The 17,115-nt window shown below is 44.0% G+C and overlaps 1 protein-coding gene across 12 annotated transcripts in view; it reads left to right on the top strand.

The window, feature by feature from the left end:
- The window catches only part of RNF111 (ring finger protein 111), a 91,862-nt gene that overhangs the window by 60,938 nt on the left and 13,809 nt on the right, over positions 1 to 17,115 (top strand). For 9 of the 12 annotated variants that reach the window (XM_060174433.1, XM_060174432.1, XM_060174431.1 and 6 more), the window contains 3 exons: positions 7,549 to 7,868; positions 10,724 to 10,982; positions 15,429 to 15,789. In XM_060174433.1, coding sequence (XP_060030416.1) covers positions 7,549 to 7,868; positions 10,724 to 10,982; positions 15,429 to 15,789 — 940 coding nt within the window. The remainder of the gene's footprint in view (positions 1 to 7,548; positions 7,869 to 10,723; positions 10,983 to 15,428; positions 15,790 to 17,115) is intronic. The other 3 variants (XM_060174434.1, XM_060174429.1, XM_060174426.1) reach the window with 1 other exon arrangement.

The following is a 17,115-nucleotide window of genomic DNA, read 5'->3' as shown; positions in this document are numbered from 1 at the left end:
GCTGGAGACAGAACTCTGGGCCTCAGGCCTGCCGGTTTGTCACTTTATCCACTCACTGCGCTACCTCCTGGCAGCAAGGTCTCAGTTCTTACCTCAGTTTATTTCTTAGAGCTCGGCAATAATCTCTCTAGTTCTTTCTCCTCTCACCTGCTTTCACCTGAACCTTAAACTCTTTCTTCTAGACAGCAACACAGATATAGGGACCCACTGCATATTAACAGGAAAATCGAGATCACAGGCTAACTATATCAGACTAGTAGTAAAACCACCGTGCATTTTCTGTTGGCCTTTTGCTTTTAATAGTGTGCCATTAACTCCTTAATTTACATTGAGAAGATTGGGAAGCAGTTTGTGGCTGGATTAAGCCTCTTTCCCCTCAGAAGTTGAGGTCAGAATCCCAGGAGATTTCCCAGTGTTGTTTCTTTTTTTTTTTTTTTTTTTTTCCTCCTCCAGGGTTATCCACCGCTCCTGGAGGCCATTTTTTTCCCCCTTTTGTTGCCCTTGTTGTAGCTTCGTTGTGGTTATTATTATTGCCCTTGTTGATGCAATTCGTTGTTGGATAGGACAGAGAGAAATGGAGAGAGGAGGGGAAGACAGAGAGGGGGAGAGAAAGATAGACACCTGCAGACCTGCTTCACCGCCTGTGAAGCGACTCCCCTGCAGGTGGGGAGCCGGGGGCTCGAACCGGGCCAGTGTTGTTTCTTAAATTGCATATTCTTTGGGTCTGGGGGGCAGGAGTAGGCAGAGATGAAGTGGGCTGACTTTTCATTGTTGCGATTGTACTTGCTCTCCAGTACTTCATCAAGTGCCTTAGATGTTACTTTATATTTGGATCCTTTAAAACCTACTTGGCATTGATACTACTCTTGCCGTTTTAGAAATGAGGAAGGCAGGAGTAGTTAAATGCTTTCAAGATCAGTGAGACAAAGATTTGAAATGGCATTTGCCCCTCTCTCCTGATAGCATAATGTACCCTTCCCTAAATTTAAGGTGGCACAGTCCAATCTCAGGCCTTTTATTTATTTATTTACTTACTTACTTCAGTGTTTACTCAGAAACCAAATTCAACTTTTCAGGTTACAACTTCTCCACTTGGAGTCCATCCCCATGATATTATTCTAACTATATTGGTTACCACCTTTGAGATAGATTTACTTGTGTCCTGCTGCTCTAAAGTGGCAGGCCCTTGCTCTGTGTTGAATTATTCCTCTACATAGAACAGACATTGACTACATTTTTGGCACTAAGTCTTGCTGTCTTCACTTCCTCCCATGTCTTTATAGACTACCAGCCACCTGTTTTCCCTGTATCCTGTACGTACTTTACATCCTTTCCAGCCTTGACTCACTCAATCCGCATAGCTCCAGCCCCCAAATGGTACTAGTTAAACGCAGTGCGGAAGGACCTGGGCTCGACCCCCTCCCCAGTCCCCACCTGCAGGGGGAAAGCTTCACAAGTGGTGAAGCAGTGCTGCAGGTGTCCCTCTGCCTCTCTCCCTCGATTGCCCCGCCCCCTCCCCTCTCGATTTCTGGCTGTCTATCCAATAAATAAATATAAAGATAATAAAAAAAAAATAAAAATAAAAAAACCCTCAAAACTCAAAGCCAGTTGGGGCCAGGTGGTGGCACACCTGATGGAATGCATATGTTACAGTGAGCAAAGACCCAGGTTCAAATTCCCAGTCCCCGCTTGTAGGAGGAAAGCTGTCAGTTGTGAAGCAGTCCTTCAGGTATCTTTCTCCCTCTCTGTCTCCCTCCTTCCTCTCAATTTCTGGCTGTCTCTATCAGATATATAAAAATAGTGAAGGAAAAAAAAAAAGTCAAAGCCAGCCAGACCAGTGCCTCCTGGATTTATTAAAACTAATCTTGAACTTTTGTTAATATATTTTTATGGGGTGACATAGTTCCTTCAGTTCCCTCAGAGGTTATTCTAAAATTCCCTCAATCCCCTCAAGACTTTCATTCACCCCCCCAGGACAATGCAAACAATAAGTGAAAGTTCTAACAGGAACTCCCCCATCTTCCAGCCTTTTCATAACAGACACTTTCAGAGCTATACCTTTCTTTTACTCCTAATTTCTGGTCTCTGTAGCCCTCCCTATCTCTTTAGTCTTTTTGTCTGTGCTCTGCCTCCTACCTTCTTGTGGCCTTTACCTTGTTGTCCTCCGGTCTGTAGTGTCTTCACAAGTTCCATTCCTATAGTTTGTGCACTTGTACACTTACAGCAGACGTACACTTTGTGTCTGCTCATCCTAAACGCCTTTCTTTAACTTGCTTCTAACTCTCTTCGAAACCAAGACCCATGATGCTGAACAACCCGATAGTGATCTTATCTATTCTCTCAGTTTTCTCTCAGGACTCTTCTGACTCAGTTTGCTAACTACAGTTGTCACCACTTCCCACCAGCAGTATACTGATGACTTCCTGTTTTGTGTTTCTAGAGCCCTTTCCTTGCTTTAAGCATCCATACCTAACTGGCTGTTGAACTTCTCTTCTGGATGATACTACTGCAGTCACCTTAAACTCAGCCTGCTTGAATCTGACTTCTTTATGCAAATACCCCTTACTCATTTACTTAGCAAGTATTCACTGGTTACATGCTTTGTACCAGGGGCCGGGCTAGACACTGGGAATAAACGCTGAGGTTTCTGCTCCAGTAGACCTCATTTTCTCACTGATGATAATAGTGTACATTTGTTAAACTTAGGATATTGATTGATGACAGACATGTCCCTGTTGGTTTTTTTTTTTTCTTTCTTGTAACCTATGAGGCAGATTTTCTATTACTTGTCTTATTTTATAGATGAAGTAACTTGCTCAAGATTATCTGATAGTGAAGCAGGAGTCCAAACATAGCAAGTTTGACTCAGAGTTTACACTCTTTTTTTATGCCAGGATTTCTCAGCCTTGGACATTGCTGTCTGTGGAATGGGCAGTTCACTAGGTGGGAGGTCGATCTGGATAGGAAGCCACATCTCTGACTTCTACCCACAAATTGCCAAAAGTGCTACCTCCCCTCTGGTTGTCAACATTTAATATGTCACCAGCAATTGTCACTTACCTAATTTTCATTTTTTAAGTTGAAAAAAAATGTATCTTGTGGCCCAGAGGGGTCTTCATACTTGGTGAGTCCCTGGATACCAGAGTTCAAGTCTTGTCTGCTTTTGGCACTTAGTTCTTTCATTAAAAAATATATATTTATTTATTCCCTTTTGTTGCCCTTGTTGTTTTACTGTTGTAGTTATTATTGATGTTGTTGTTGGATAGGACAGAGAGAAATGGAAAGGGGAGGGGAAGGCAGAGAGGGGAAGAGAAAGACAGACACCTGCAGACCTGTTTTTCACCGCCTGTGCCGTGACTCCCTGCAGGTGGGGAGCTGGGGGCTCGAACCAGGATCCTTATTCCGGTCCTTGCGCTTTGCGCCACCTGCGCTTAACTGCTGCGCTGCCGCCCGACCCCCGTATTTCTCTTACTTGCCGTCAGGCTATTGCTGGGGCTCAGTGCCCGCACAAGGAGTTCACTGCCCTCAGCAGCTCTCCCCTTCATTTTCTGCTCTCTTCTCTCCACTCTCCTCCCCTCCCTCCCCTCCCCTCCCCTCCCCTCCCCTCCCCTTTCCTTTCCTTTCCTTTCCTTCTTTGATGGGCCGGACAGGAATTGAGAAAGAGAAGGATAGACACCTGCAGACCTGCTTCACAGCTCGCTCATGAAGACTTCCCCCTGCAGGCTGTTAAATGATCTGACTCCTTTATTTATTTACTTATTTTTCACCTGCAGACCTGCTTCACCGCCTGTGAAGCGACTTCCCCTACAGGTGGGGAGTCAGGGGCTCGAACCGGGATCCTTATGCCGGGCCTTGTGCTTTCTTTCTGCCACGTGTGCTTAATCTGCTGCGCTACCGCCCGCCCGGCCCCAGATCTCACCCCTTTAAATGTGCTCTCAGCTTAAACACATTGTGCTTCTTCCTCCTCTTATTCGCTCCCTCCCCTCCCTCCCTCCCTGCCCTATCCTGCCCTATCTTGCCTTTAGCAGTTCTCTTCTGGGAAGAGACTTTCTCTTTCCTTCCTCCCTCCCTCCCTTCCCTCTCTCCCTTCCCTTCCCTCCCCTTCCCTCCCCTCCCCTCCCCTTTCCTCCCCTCCCCTTCCCTCCCTTCCCCTCCCCTTTCCTCCCCTCCCTTCCCCTCCCCTTTCCTCCCCTCCCCTTCCCTTTTCTGCCTTCCTTCCACAGTCAGGAAGTGCTTTCAGAACAGAAAGCAGTCACGGGCCTAGCATAGATCTCCTGAGTCAGAGAATATGCCACATAATCCTCCAGTTACTGGACTGGGAAAATTAAAGTATCAATGTTGAATGAAACCATGAAGATCTTTTTTTTTTTTTAAATCCACTGAATGGATTTAGTGTCCTACTGGTTTTTTACCTCCCCCCCATTAACAAACAATAAATGACATTCACTTATACAGCATTTTTACATGGTGCCTGAGATTAGAACTCTGAAATGTTCCCAGAGGGATAGTATTAGGGGAAAATGACCAGAGGGCTCTGAACACCAATTCCATCAGGACAGGAAGAAAGGAGGAGTGGGGTGGGGGACACTCAGAAGTTGTAGGTGTGACTTAGAAAGGAAGAGAAGGCAGGACCATAGAAAAAGGGATATATATATATATATATATATATATATATATATATATATATATGTATATATAGTTGTAGAGATAATAATCAGCCTATCTCTGTGATCTTGTGAGAACAAATGCAGTTTCCCATGGAGTGGATGGGACAGAGAACTCTGGGGGGGTGGGGGGGTGTGGGATTATACTCTTGTTAATCTTATAATTTTGTAAGTCAGTATTAAATCACTAATTAAAAAAAAACCTGAGCTGTTGTAGTAAGTAAAGAAACTGTACTAATGAGTTGTGCTACAAATGCCACGGCATGTTGAAAAGAATTACTTAGTGTTTGCTTCAGTCTAAGATAGGCTGTAGGTCATGATCAACTCCTGATAGACTGGTTGTATGTCAGGCCAGGATACTCAGCAGAGTTGAATGCAGATGGATGAACAGCAGAACTATAGAACTGACTGAATCTGCTGTAATTTAGGTCATAAAAGTAAACAATTTATTGACTCATTTTTTGTTGTTAATTAGTTGCAATATTGAGCTGTTCAACTGGTGCTGACAAGTTAATACAAATCCCAGGTCATATGGGGAGGTTAGTTAAACATTTGTGTTTTTTCTTTTTTTCCTCCCATCGGAGTTCAGATACTGTGGCATACTAATGCTCACATTAAGAAATGAGCCACATAGACTAGACTAGCATCTTGTGGGGCTGCAGGGTCTGTAGCGATTAGGACTAGAGATGCTGCTCACCAAGGTCTAGATCACACCCCTTGCCCCAGAAGAACTACTGAAGGCAGGATAGGACATGAAAGAGAGGGCAGAGCCAGGGAATTACAGAGACTTGATTGCAGCAGATCTCCAGCCAGAGTCAGAAACACCCTCTCCCAGATTTGTCTGTGTGAACCCATGACTTCCACTCACTGTTTAAACTGGAGTTTTGTATTATCTAAGTAATCAGAAAAATTCTGATTCTTTTTAATTTTTTTTTTAATTTTCCCTTTTGTAGCCCTTGTTGCTTAACATTGTTGTGGTTCTTATTGTTGTTATTGATCTCGTTGTTGTTGGATAGGACAGAGAGAAATGGAGAGAGGAGGGGAGATGGGGGGGGAGGAGAAAGACAGACACCTACAGACCTGCTTCACCGCTTGTAAAGCGACTCCCCTGTAGGTGGGGAGCCAAGGGCTCGAACCAGGATCCTTACGCCAGTGCTTGTGTTTTGCTCCATGTGCGCTTAACCCGCTGCACCACCACCCTACTCCCAGAATTCTGATTCTTAATTGTTATATCCCTGGTATTAGTTATTCTGGAAATGAGCCAAGGGCCGGCAGTGCCACATACCTATCACCATGTACAAGGCTCTGGGTTTGAGCCCCTGCTCCCCACCTGCAGTGAGGACACTTGATGAGCAGTAAAGCAGGTCTGCAGATGCTTATCTCTCTCTCTCCCTCTCTGTCTCCCCTTCCCTCCCTTTTCTCTCTGTCAAAATAAAGTAGAAAGAAAGAAATGACCACCAGGAGCTGAAGATTCATGGTGTGCTAGCCCTGAGTCTCAGCAATAACCCTAGTGACAATAAAAGGGGGGTGGGTGGGTGGGTGGTGGTGCTCCTGGTTAAGCGCACACATTACAGTGCACAAGGACCCGGGTTCAAATCCCCATCCCATTTGCAGGGGAAACCATCACAACCAGTGAAGTGGTGCTGTAGGTCTCTCTCTATCTCTGTCCCTTTCTATCTTTCCCCTTCCCTCTCAGTTTCTCTCTGTCTCTATCCAATAAATAGATAAATAAAATTATTTAAGAGAGAGACTAGAGCAGTGGTGCTCCTGAATTCAAAAATCTCTGAGAAGATGCCTCAGGAATGAACAGGGGAGGGGAAAAGCATGCTGTTGTCTCTCCATTCTTTTTATTGATTAACTTATTATTTTTTTTGTCCTATCTTAAGCTTGATGTTTTATATAATTTTTCCAGCAATGTATTTTGAGGAAAGGGTTCCATTTTAAAAAATATTTATTTCCTTTTTTGCCCTTGTTTTATTTAAAGGATTCCATTTTTTTTGGATGAGTTTGAATCACTTGAGATAGGTTTTCTGGGGGCATGTTTGCAGTTCTTTTGGCCTGGAAAGACTTATCTGCAAAGTAATTCTGGGCATGTGGCAGAGAACATAGTCAGGACTCAGATGTTTCATTCCTTGAAGAGTATCATCTTTTCTAACAACAGTGATGCAAGGCAATTATTGCCTACTTTTAATAGGTAAGAACGAGGTTAAATAACCTTCCTAATGTCTCACTGCTCAGAACTAGACAGACTTAACGTGAGAACCCAGATCCATCTGACTCTTGCTTCCCTACTAGTCAGCGTTAAGTCACTAAATTCTTATAAGATATATTCAGTTTTCCAAATGTTAAAAGTCTTACTATTTCTTAGGTTCTACTGGAGCTGAGTTTAGAGAGCAGAGAAAAGGAAGAGACATGGGAAGTTAGTAAGACGTGGCCAGAATGTAAAAATGTAAGAATGTCTAGTAGTGTGTAGTACGTCGGACTGATTGGTGGTGGTGTGTCGGGGGAAGGCTGATGGATCTTAGGGGAAGAGCCTTTGCTTCACTGCATGTAAAGGAAGGACTCACGTGATGTTTTGGAGAACTTTAAATGTGCTTCATGACTAATCATCTGTTATAATCTAGGACAAGATGGGCCTGTAGCCACATTTTAAACTTCATGATAAATAAGAATTTAGGCTTTCAGGGAGACCCAAGGACGACCATCGCCCCAAATAAATTTATGTTAAGGATGTGTTACTATCATATCTTAGTAACAGAAATAAGAACTTACTAGACACATCTTAATGCTTTGTTGACTTACTTATACATAGTACACAGTGATGTTCCATCACTTATTTTATGCGTTTTTATTTTTATCATTATTATTTGTTTTTGGTTTCAAGATGACTCGCGGAGAAGTGCACCTAGTGCGGTCACGGAAACTGGCCCCCCTGCAATGCCACGGTTACCTTCCTGCTGTCCCCAGCACTCGCCGTGTGGAGGGTCATCACAGAGTCACCACGCACTAGGACATCCACACACAAGTTGCTTTCAGCAGCATAGCCACCACTTTCAGCATCACCACCACCACCATCACACCCCCCACCCGGTTGTCCCCGCCTCCCCCTCCTTTAGTGAGCCTACTTGCCCTGTGGAAAGACCTCCACAAGTACAAGCACCTTGTGGAGCAAGTAGTAGTTCTGGTACCAGCTACCATGATCAGGTATGTAGAATTTAAATGTTGTTGTTACTCTTGGTACCACTGCAAGAGTGGCTAGTTAAGTTTCTAGAATTTTCTGGTGATCTAAATTACTTCATAAAACGAATAGGACCAAGGATATAGAAAACTGTTAGAAGTATGATTTTACCTAAAAGTCACTGTTTTTATTCTGAGGTATATTTTGATGCTTTTAATTAAATGCAGGTGAATCTGACCTTGGGGCTTTTGTTCAAGCAAAGTCTTAGAACTGGACTGAAAATAACGTTTGGACAGTCGACTAAACTAATGAGAAACTAGGAAATCCTCTTAGGTTTTCCTCCTTATTTTAGAACTCTAGAAGCTCCATTCACAAAGGGGGAGGGTAGGGGGAAGCCTTAGATGTGTGGAGGGTATGGTAAAAGTTCTAAGTGTTAATATTGCTCATTTTGGGGCTGTGGAAACATTAAGGAGAACTTTTCAGTGGACTGAATGAAAGATCCTACTAACAGCAAAACTTCAGGGCTGGGCAGTGGTGTGATCAATTGAGCGCACCTGTTATCGTGCAAGGATCTGGGTGCAAGCCCTCCCCTGTCGCCCTGCCCCCATTTCCACCCACAGCTGGGAAGCTTCACCAGCAGTGAATCAGTGCTATAAGTCTTACCTCTGTCTACTCTCTCTGTCCTGTGAGAGAAAGAAAAGGGACAAATGTCCTCTGACAAGAGTGGATTCGTCATGCAGGCACTGAGCCCCAGAGATAAACCTGGTGGCAATTACAAAAATAAAAAGGCAAAATTTCAGGAATTTGGGAGAAAAAGGTAGGGACTTATAAGTATAGTAAGAAAGAGTGATGAAAAAGTGGATCTACCAGTTCCTCCCTCATTTGTGCAAGAGCTGCCAAAGGGTGGAACTTGTGTTCACAGAATATTCTTGCTGAAGTAATAGAACAGCATGGCTGAAGTGAGCCAGCAGTTGTATGTGGCAGGTTCTTTCAAGCCGAGTAAGTTCTTTCTAGGAGAGTCTCACGTGTTCATTGAACGTAAAGTAAAGGTAACCTGTTCACCTGTCTCTACACTGATGTAGAGTGAGGCAGACTCAGACATTTGGGAGATCTCTGGAATCAGCCACATGCTCGAGAGAGAGCCTCCGGTGGTCTGCATTTGAGATCTGTGTGCTACAGCCAAAAGTTAGGGAATGGAGAGAGAGACACTGATCGTTTCTGACTTGATCGTGTGCCCCGTTATGAGTAGTTAGAGAAAGATTGGGAAGAGTAAGGCTGGCCAACAGGGAAGTTCCCGTAGTTCTTAGTTTGATTCATGTTATGGATTACTTGCAGTCTGTGTAAAATAATATTTTGTGTTGCTGCCCCCATCTTACCTGATACTCCTCTTTTCTTTCTAGAATAAGAACTGTTGAAGTTGTGAAGAAGAGCATTTCCTGTTGTCTTCCCCCTTTTCTGTTCTTTAAAATATTAACTCTATCCTTGACTCCTTCTAGGAAGAGCTTCAATCTACTTACTACACAGTTCTCACTGACTGCTAGGGAACATTTGGTTATTAATACTCTAGTCCTTGCAAAATTTTAACCTAAACAGACAGAGAAAGGACTTGAACCATAAATTCACAGTCTCACAAAATCATTCTTAAAAATTAGGTACCAGAATTGAAGATACACATACTGTTTGCCAACTCAAAAGAAAGAGTTCATTTATTTGATTATAGAAGCCTAACATCACAGAAGAAAAGAGGCCTTCTTCTCACCTTCACACTGTTCCTGTACCACCATCTCCCCCCCCCCCTTTTTTAGCAGATTGTTTTCTCCTCTCCCTTTAGATTGATTTATTAGTTAGGAGGAGGAGGAGAGAGGTCGAAGCATCAACTGGGTGATCGAACTCAAGGCCTCGTGCTTGAAAGTCTGGTGCTCTGCCCTCTGCCACCTGCAGGACTGCTGCCCAGTTTCCTTCATGTCTTTTTTCTGTCTCAGAGTCTGGGGCCCGTTGAAAGTACAGACCAGTAGGATGAGCACTGTGGGGTAGCCTAGGCCTCTACTTCAGCCTCACCCTAGCTTTTCCCCTTTCTAACCTCTCAGCTTCCGGTATCTCATCAGGAAATCCAAGAGGCAGTTTGATCACCACTGTTTTGGCAAGTCCCCTTGCTGTAGTCACCTATATCACGCACCTGCGTGAGCCCATCGAGGAGTGGGGCAGGGAGGTGCTGGCCGAGTGCAGTCGTGTTTTCAGAGGTGTGATTGCATATGCCTTTTCCTAAAGGAATCCTAGATCACTAATGAGAATGTGGGGGGTAAAGGAGAGTACTGGAAGTATGATTTTAAAGTTTCTTCCGGGTGGGGGGGGGGCCAGATGGTGGCGCACCTGGTTGAGCACACATGTTATAGTACACAAGGACCTGGGTTCAAGCCTGCAGCCCCCACCTGCATGGGGAGAGCTTTGCAAGCGGTGAAGCAAGGCTGCAAGTGTCTCTGCCTGTCTTCCCCTCTATCTCTCTCTTCCCTCTTGATTTCTGACTATATATCCAATAAATGAATAAAAGATAATAAAAAATTAAAGTTTCTTAAGTCTAGATAATGAAAGAAGTGTACCTTAGAATAACATTAACTGTTCTTCATCTTGTAACAAGATTTTATGCTTGGGTTTTGAATGCTGATTTTAGATTTTCAATATATAATAACTACACCTTCACAATCTAAGAGTCCCATAGCGTTTCCGTGGTGTTCAGTAGTTCTTCACAGTGAAAATTACTCAGTTTTCAACTTTATAATTCAAAGATTATGTTTTTCTAGATTGCCTTAGGAGTGCTTTTATATCATGAAGCAATGTTTTGGCCTGACTTCAGGCAGATAAAATCTAGCTCCTCTTCCCACAGCAGGCATTGCCAGTAGACCTGAGCAACAGTGGCATCCGAAGTCACGGAAGTGGTGGTTTCCACGGAGCATCTGCATTTGACCCCTGCTGCCCTGTTTCTTCTTCTCGAACTGCAATATTTGGCCATCAAGCAACTGCTGCTGCCCCCAGTCAGCCATTGTCAATCGATGGTTATGGATCAGGCATGGTTGCACAGTCCCAGCCCCAGCCCCCTCCACAGGCCTCGCTCTCATCATGTCGGCATTATATGCCACCTCCTTGTAAGTAGAAATTTGTTTAGAAGGCAGATAAGTGAAGCATTGTGTGTTCCCCATGGAGTAGACTTTCAGTAATTCTAGTTCATCAGGTGTAAATATCTCCTTGACCTTAAGAGTAGGGTGTACTTTTCTCATTTCATCCATCTCTTCATACCTCACAGTTTCCTAAGATCAAAGGAGCACAAGCTGATTCATTGGGGCAGGAAAATAAAAAGTATGACCTTTTGCCCATTTTACAAAACTGAAGTTCATTGAGTAGCACAGTGGATTCCTGTAAGATGCAGGGAGTTTGTTTTTTAGAGACGGTGGAGGTGCCCACAGCGCTGGCGCTCCCTTCAGTGCTGTGAGGGCTGGGCTCTGCCCTGGGTCACGCACACCACAGAGCACACTATCCAAGTGAGCGATTTTGCCAGCCCTTAAATGAAGTTTTAAAGAATTTAGAGTATGCTTTAGGAGTTACAAGAAGTTTGAAAGTTTAGTAGTTGCTTCTAGGGCACAGTTAAATACTTTTAACTAAGAACCCCGAGGCGTGAGACATGTTATAATTCCCCGACAGAAAACTTAGAATCAGACATGGCTTTCTTAAAAATTGAATTCTGTGAGATGTGAAAGAAATAATAAATGCCTTTAGATTGTGTAAGTGCCTTGTTAAATCATACTCTGGGGCTGGGGAGAGATGCCGTCCTGGCAACATAAGATGCCTTTCACGTCTGGGACACCAAAGGTTCCAGGTTGGGTCCCTGGTACCACCATAAGCAGGAGCTTAGATGTGGTCTGGCAAAACTAACTAACTAATTAATTGATTAACCACAGTCGAGTAATCAAATGGCAACTTCAATAATTTAACTAAAAGGACTAAAAGTTTGTGCCAGGAGTGGAAAAAAGAATGTTAAAAAGGAAATTTATTTTAATAATTTTATTTTTTACCAGAGCACTATTCAGCTCTGGTTTATGGTGGTGCAGGGGATTGAACCTGGGTCTGTGGAGCCTCAGGTATGAGAGTCTCTGCATAACCATTGTGCTATCTACCCCTGCCCAGGAAATTCATTGTATTTAAAACATATTTAGCCATTGCATTTATTTTATTTGCTTGATGATGATGATGATGATGATTTTTCTAGAGACAAATTGAAAGGGAGGGGGGATGCTGCTTTACCTAGTGTAATGTTACTGAGGGCTTGAGCCCAGGGCCTTGAGCATGGTAACATGTTTGCTCAACTGTCTGCACTGCCACCTAGTCCAGGACGTTCGCTTTTTGTCCTGAGTACATGCAAGGGATAATTTTACGTATATGTCCCCTTTGATTTCTTCTGCCACTCTTGTGGTTTTAAAGTTCTTTCTTCTTACCAAAAAACGAAACAGACCCACACAGAATTATACAAATAGTAGTAACATGAAACTCAGAAAGCAGGCCAGTGAATTAGCTCGCTGAATTTCTTGTTATTACTATTTTAAATTTTAAATATGTTCCATATTGACACATGAAAATCTCCCTCATTTTATTTTATTTTTTAAATATATTTTTAAAGGTTTTATTTATTTATTAATGAGAAAGATAGGAGAGAGAAAATGAACCAGACATCCTCTGGTACATGTGCTGCTGGGGATTGAACTTGCGACCTCATGCTTGAGAGTCTAGTGCCTTAGCTACTGTGCCACCTCCTGGACTAGTATAATTTTTTTTTTTTGCCTCTAGGATTATTGCTGAGGCTTGGTGCCTGCACTGTGAAGCCACTGCTCCTGGAGGCCGTCTTTTCCATTTTGTTGCCCTTGTTTTTTATTGTTGTTGTTATTGCTGTCATTGTTGCATAGGACAGAGAGAAATGGAGAGAGGAGGGGAAGACAGAGAGGGGGAGAGAAAGACACCTGCAGATCTGCTTCACCACCTGTGAAGCGACCCCCCTTGCAGATGGGGAGCTGGGGGCTCAAACTGGGATCCTTGTGCTTCACACCGTATGCACTTAACCCGCTGTATTACTGCCAGGCCCCCTCCCTCATAATTTTTTATGCCATCAGATTCCATTTTATATTAAACCAACCCTCTCTTAGGGCTCATTTAAACTGTAGTTGAACCTGTGACATAATGATCCCTAGAAGTGAGACTGCTTAGTCATGATAGACTCAGCCTTTAGAAGACAGTATGATGGGTTGTTTATTTTTTTATTGCCAAGAACACACAAAATAGAAATGATTTCAAGTGTTGATACTGCTACAGAGGTGAGTCGCCTCAGCAAGAGGGCCTGGAACTCACATGCGGTCAGTCCCTGAGACCACAAGTAGCAGCAATAGGCCAGAGTGGTGCTTGGGGGGACGTGTATGTGTGTCCACATAAGAAAAATATCTTTCCAGAGAGCTATTACAGCTAGCAGCACACCGGAATCTGCATGCCTGAGGTGCCAGAGATCAGGACTCACTCACCTTAAGCTGACTAGGGCTCTCCTCTCTCCCACCGCCTCCTCATAAAAGCAAAAAATCTAAAAATTTACATAGTGTTCAGACAAAGTTTTGTCGTTCCCCCCCCCCCCCCCCCAGAGCACTGTTCAGCTCTGGTTTATGGTGGTGCAGGGCATTGAACCTGGGACTGGGATGTCGCAGCCTCAGGCATCAGAGTCTCTTTGCATAACCATTATGCTATCTACCCACCACCCAGATAGTTCCTTCCTTCCTTCCTCCCTCCCTCCCTCCCTCCCTTCCTTCCTTTCTTTCTTTCTCTCTTAATAAAGGGCTGAACAACAGTACAGGACATATTGCCTCAAATGTTATCCATGGGCCTTGGTGCCTGCACAACGAATCCACTGCTCCTGGAAGCCATTCCCCCCCCCCCACGGCCCATTTTTATTGCCCTTGTTATTGTTATTGCTGTTGTAATATAGGACAAAGAAATTGAGAGAGGAAGACGGGGAGAGCTAGACCCCTGAGATCTGCTTCGCTGCTTATGAGGCGACCTCCCTGCAGGTGGGAGCTGGGGGCTTGAACTGGGATCCTTACGCCTTTCCTTGCACTTAACCCACTGCACTACCACCCAGCCCTCAAGAAAATAAGATTTATGTATTTGCAAACATAGTTTTACACATTTGAGTGTATAAAAAAGAAAAATTATGTATAGCATAATAAAAGCAACAGGTTAGAAGAAGCATTTAAACCTTTTGACAAAGTTTTCTTCTATATAAACAGCACTTAAAGGGGAAAAATGAAATGTAAGCTAGGAATGGGAACAGATAAGTCTTGAAAGAAGGGAGTCGGGCAGCAGCACAGCGGGTTAAGCGCACGTGGCGCAGAGCGCAAGGACCGGCGTAAGGATCCTGATTCAAGTCCCCGGCTCCCCACCTGCAGGGGAGTCACTTCACAAGCGGTGAAGCAGGTCTGCAGGTGTCTGTCTTTCTCTCCCCCTCTCTGTCTTCCCCTCCTCTCTCCATTTCTCTCTGTCCTATCCAACTATAATGACGTCAATGACAACAGTAATAACTACAACAATAAAACAACAAGGGCAACAAAAGGGAAAATAAATATTTTTTAAAAGTCTTGAAAGAAATATAAATACAAATTTTTTCTCAGACTGCTTATTCCTCCCCTCCCCCTGGGTGCTCCTTAGACTCAGTACCTCCACAGTGACTCCACGTCTCCTGGAGGGCCTTTTTTCTTTTTTCTCATAGAGACAGAAATAAGGGGAGAGAAAGAGAGAGACCCGCAGTGCTTCTTCCTCCCTGCAGGTGGGAACTGGGGCTTGAACCTGGGTCATTAGGCATGGTAACTTGTATGCTCTACTGGGTATGCCACTGCCTGAACCCTTTAGATTGGTTTGTTGTGTTTTAACCAGAGCACTGTTCAGTTCTGGCTTATGATGGTGCAGTTACTTGAACCTGACACTTTGGAGCCTCAGGAATGAGAATCTGTTTGCACGACCATTCTGCTGTCCACCCTCCCTCTGCCTGATAATTTTTTTGATTTAGTGTTAATGTGTAGGTATTTGCACACTCTTGTGTTGATGGTGACATTTTGGGAAAGATACCCACCCTGAACTGGTACCTGAGTTTTCACCTCTCAGATTCAGAACTACTACCACCTTCTGGGAATTTATCTCTGAGTAGAGTGGAGGGGTGGGGGGAGAACCAGACCATCACTCTGGCACATGCAGTGCTGCGGTTCAAACTTGACTTCAGGCTTGAGAATCCGGTACTGGATCTACGGCACCCCCTTCCAGTGATAGTTTCTTCAGTAAACATCGGAACACCCTATAGCACAAAGCTGTAAATCTGTTTGTGTTGACACGAGGAGGTTCCTGTGATGATTCCTAGAAGAAAACAGATTGCAAAGCAGATCTGAGGAGACTGAGTAGCGATGCATTAGTCATGAAGCTCAAATATGGCCTGATGTGTTTAGAGCAGCTATGGTGGGGCAAAAACATGAGTGGGCTACTCGCAGCCTCACCACACTCTGGTTTTCTTACAGATGCTTCTTTGACGAGACCACTTCACCATCAACCCTCTGCCTGCCCCCACTCGCATGGGAACCCTCCTCCTCAGACTCAGACTCAGCCTCCGCCTCCGCCTCAAGTGGATTATGTGATTCCTCATCCCATACATGCTTTCCATTCTCAGATATCTTCTCATGCATCGTCTCACCCCGTGGCCCCCCCACCTCCATCCCATCTAGGCAGCACGGCGGCACCGATCCCTCAGCATCTTCCTCCGGCCCATCAGCCGATCTCACACCATATTCCAGCCACGGCGCCGTCAGCCCAGAGACTGCATCCTCACGAGGTGATGCAGAGGATGGAAGTCCAGAGGAGGAGGATGATGCAACATCCAACGTATGTTTTCTGCTTTTAAAGGGATAGCCATTCCTTCTCTATTTCCATTGGTCTTTAGAACTGTTAGGTGCTCAGTTCCCTTGGAAATGGATTCTTTATGAACCGAGTCTTTCTGTCTCACTTTGAGGTGCAGATGTTGATGAAACAAGTGTATCGGGTTATTTAGTGAAACCAAACCACTTTTAGACTACGACCCAGGCAGGGTCTTTTTATTTTTCAAAGCAGTCTCTTGCATATCTGTTTCTTCATATTCCTTAGTAAACATCCATGTTAAAATTGATGTTACAAATTAGAATTAGCCAAAATTAATTTGATTTATTTTGTTTCTGAACAAAGGGGAACAGTTGTTGAAAAACTGACCTCGAAGGAGGTGGGCGGTAGCACAGCGGGTTAAGCACACATGGCGCAAAGTGCAAAGGCCAGCATAAGGATCCCGGCTCGAGCCCCCAGCTCCTTACCTGCAGGAGGTCGCTTTGCAAGTGGTGAAGCAGGTCTACAGGTGTCTGTCTATCTTTCCTCCTCTCTGCCTTCCCCATCTCTCTTGATTTCTCTCTGTCCTATCCAACAACAGCTATGACAACAATAACAACAAGCGCAACAACAAGGGCAACAAAATGGAAAAAGTGGCCTCCAGGAGCAGTGGATTAGTAATGCAGGCACTGAGCCCCAGTGATAACCCTGGAGGCAAAAAAAAAAAAAAAAAAAAAAAACCTGACCTTGAAAAAAGTTTTTTTAAAAAACATTTTTAATGAATTGAAATACGTTTGGGGGGAGATAGCATAGCAGTTACGCATAAACACTTTCTTTTTTTTAAATTTTATTTATTTATTTATTTATTTATTTATTGGATAGAGACGGCCAGAAATCTAGACAGAGGCAGAGAGACAGAGAGACACCTGCAGTCCTGCTTCACCACTCAGAAAGCTTTCCCCCTGTAGGTGGGGACTGGAGTCTTGACAGTCCTTGAGCACTGTCACGTGCGCTAAACCAGGTGTGCCACCACACAGCCTCTGCATAAACACTTTCATGGATGAGACTCCACAGAGTCCCAGGTTCAGTTCCCTGCATCAGATAAGCTAGAATTTATCTGTACCCTGCTAAACAAACAGCCTGAAAACAAAAATTCTGGTAGCTTTTTCTTGAAGTAACATTGCTTTGCGACATATAAGTTTTAGGTGTGCAGCACTGAAAGTCAGCATGTGTATTTGTATACAATGGAAATCTAGTCTGTCCTCTCACATAGATAGATGTAAATATTGGAATACTGTACTCTTCAAGTTTGCCTTTGAAAATTAAGGATCTGATTTTCTAATTCTGGGCAGCAAA

The sequence above is a fragment of the Erinaceus europaeus genome, chromosome 16, assembly GCF_950295315.1.
Source record: "Erinaceus europaeus chromosome 16, mEriEur2.1, whole genome shotgun sequence".
NCBI classification, from domain to species: domain Eukaryota; kingdom Metazoa; phylum Chordata; class Mammalia; order Eulipotyphla; family Erinaceidae; genus Erinaceus; species Erinaceus europaeus.
This window is presented reverse-complemented; position numbering and strand designations above follow the sequence as displayed.